The sequence below is a fragment of the Arachis ipaensis genome, chromosome B03, assembly GCF_000816755.2.
Source record: "Arachis ipaensis cultivar K30076 chromosome B03, Araip1.1, whole genome shotgun sequence".
Taxonomy (NCBI): Eukaryota; Viridiplantae; Streptophyta; class Magnoliopsida; order Fabales; family Fabaceae; genus Arachis; species Arachis ipaensis.
Window position 1 is genome coordinate 85,056,534 of NC_029787.2, and position 2,543 is coordinate 85,059,076.

The 2,543-nt window shown below is 43.4% G+C and overlaps 1 protein-coding gene across 1 annotated transcript in view; it reads right to left on the bottom strand.

Moving 5' to 3' along the window:
• The window catches only part of LOC110269483, a 3,691-nt gene extending 1,692 nt beyond the window's left edge, over positions 1–1,999 (bottom strand). Inside the window, exons 1-3 of the mRNA XM_021117347.1 lie at positions 1,875–1,999; positions 1,636–1,698; positions 1,452–1,563 (exon numbers count right to left, since the gene is read on the bottom strand). Coding sequence (XP_020973006.1) covers positions 1,452–1,563; positions 1,636–1,698; positions 1,875–1,999 — 300 coding nt within the window. The remainder of the gene's footprint in view (positions 1–1,451; positions 1,564–1,635; positions 1,699–1,874) is intronic.

A 2,543-nucleotide genomic window follows, 5' to 3' on the forward strand; every position in this document is an offset into this window, starting at 1 on the left:
TTTTGAAACATTCAAAATCACCCATCCAACAATGGGATTTTTGTAACAAAAGTTTCTCGGCAGAGTCCCAAGTCCTTAGGGGAGAATAGCATAACTCATTTCTCCAAATTCATTTAAAATCATTAAAACCTTGGCTTCCCGATTTGAGTAATAAAATAAGATCTAAGCCAAACTGAGTCACGTAATCATTTATTTCCTTCAAAGCCGTTCCCTTTACTTAGGCAAAACCAGCTTCAACCCCCATGACAAATTCTAAAGCGTTTCAACTGTTCAAAATTGTTTGTCTTGCAAAAGTTCAGGATTCAAAGAGTGCTTAAAACCTTTCTCAAAACATTTCAAAATGAAACTTGTCAATAGACATTTAGGTTCTTTCAAAGTCATTGAAACTCCTCTAATTGAAACCCTCGAGTCAAATTCAAAGGCATTACCGTTGTCATATTTAAAACAGCTTTAAAACATAAGTTTCACCTAATTAACTTTCTCCTGAAAGAGATACAATGCCTTTCTTACGAAGCAAGACTAAATCACAATTTCCTCTTTAATAATTCATTTCAAAAGCATGAATCATCCTTTTCTTGATAATTCAATTAAAATAGTAGAAGTCTTTAACTCATCATTTTTCCAAACAGCGTTTTAATAAAGACTCAGCTTTTATATAAATTCCGGCAGCATCTCCCCTAAAACTTGGACTTTGCCACCCGGTTCGGGTCCTAACAAAACCATTCCACAATCCTTTTCCAATAGCCCGAATTCCAAAATCAGTTCACGGCAAGCCAAATTTAACAGTCATCTCAATTCCATATTTCAAGGAAACCGTTTCAAAAATCAAATCGTTATCATCCGAATAAACTCATTTCCTAAGCTTTAAAGAAACGGTTCAGTAATAATCATTTATCAAAAACCAGATCATTTAAAGCAAGCCAGGCTGAATTCAAGAGTGTATTCTATTTTTCACATCATCAAAATAATTGACTCAATTCAAACCAATCCCCAACGGATTAAACTCAGATTTCAAATCTTTTAAAGAATCAACTTCAAAACATTACATTTCACAAAGCCGCACAACAATTCAACCAAACCCACATCCATAATCACTCGAGTCAATCAAATAACACATAAGGCAGATACAATCACCAAATACACAATATCTCACAACAATATCCATATGTAATAATTCCAATATATAAGAATATAGTTTTTGGAAAGCGCCCCTACCTCAACGCAAAACCATAGCCCAAACGCGTCACAGAGTCCTTTCCGCCTCAACCCGAAATCAGCAATCGAAATCCCGGCAACCAAAACCTCAGCTCCCAGCCACTTTCGCATTAACCATAGCAACTCTAATCGCAACGTATAATAATCAGGACTCGACCCCATGTTACCAAATCTCATATTTATTAACCAACACAACCGGATACTAACACAAGGCTTTTCGAAACATAATTGCTTACCGAAACGATGAAAGGAACGGCTGAACCGAAGCAGCGGCGGTCTCCGAACCGGTTTGGCGGCAGCCCGGCAGCTACCTCAAGCAGCAGCGGCGACGAATTTCGATCATGATAACTGAAATCAACATGCAGTGACCATAATATTCTCGGAATTCAAAAGGACAGAGGCTAATGACAAGGCCCTTACCGGCAGAATTTTCTGGCGACGGCAGCAGGGGCATTTTTCGGCCGCAAAGGCTTACCGGCGCAACTCAACACAGAACCACAAAGAGCGGTGACAACCTCCAACGACTTCGGTGAGTTCCCTCAACGACGGTGATGGCCGGAACCCCGGCGGCGCTAACGGCGGCAGGAACAGCGCCGCTGGCTTCGCACAGCACGGATCAGCAGCGGTCCTTGGGCAGTGACATGTGCGACGGGACGCACGGCTTCCCTCTCCCCGCAGCTCTCTCTCCCGTCTCGTGAACGTGTCCCTCTCGGGATTCAGTTGCTGCAACGCTTCCTCTCCGGCCGCGACTCACGGTGGCGATAGCAGCACCGTTGGAAGACATGGAAGCAGTGGCAGCGACAAGGTCGGCGCAACGAGCAGCGGCTCCGAGATCTCCAGCGACAGAATGGGGTGATGGGTGGCAGAACCGCGACTGGGCAGGGATGAACGGGGCAGCTTCGATGGCGGCACTCCTCGCGTGCGGCAGTCCGGCGGTCACGGCGGCAGTACCCAGCCGGCGGCGCTAAGCCCTTACCCCTCTCCTTCTCTCCTTCTGGATCAGTCTCCATTCCTGATTTCCCGTTTCTTTCTTTCATGTTTCTGTGTGTGGGCATCTCTGAGAGGGTGAGAGGGAAACATGTGGGGGTGTGGCTGCTGGGTTTGGGAGAAGGGGATTTTTCAGCGGCTAGGTCAATAGGTTGGTGGGGTGTGTGTGTGTGTAAATTAAGGTTAGGGGCAATATAGTCACATAAAATTGAGAATAATATAGTAATTAAAACCCAAATTAAATCCAACACTAGATGTATATAGAAAATACTATTTGCTCATCAATTTTACAAATTATTTTCCATAAAATGCCCAAATCAAATAATTAGAAATAATATACT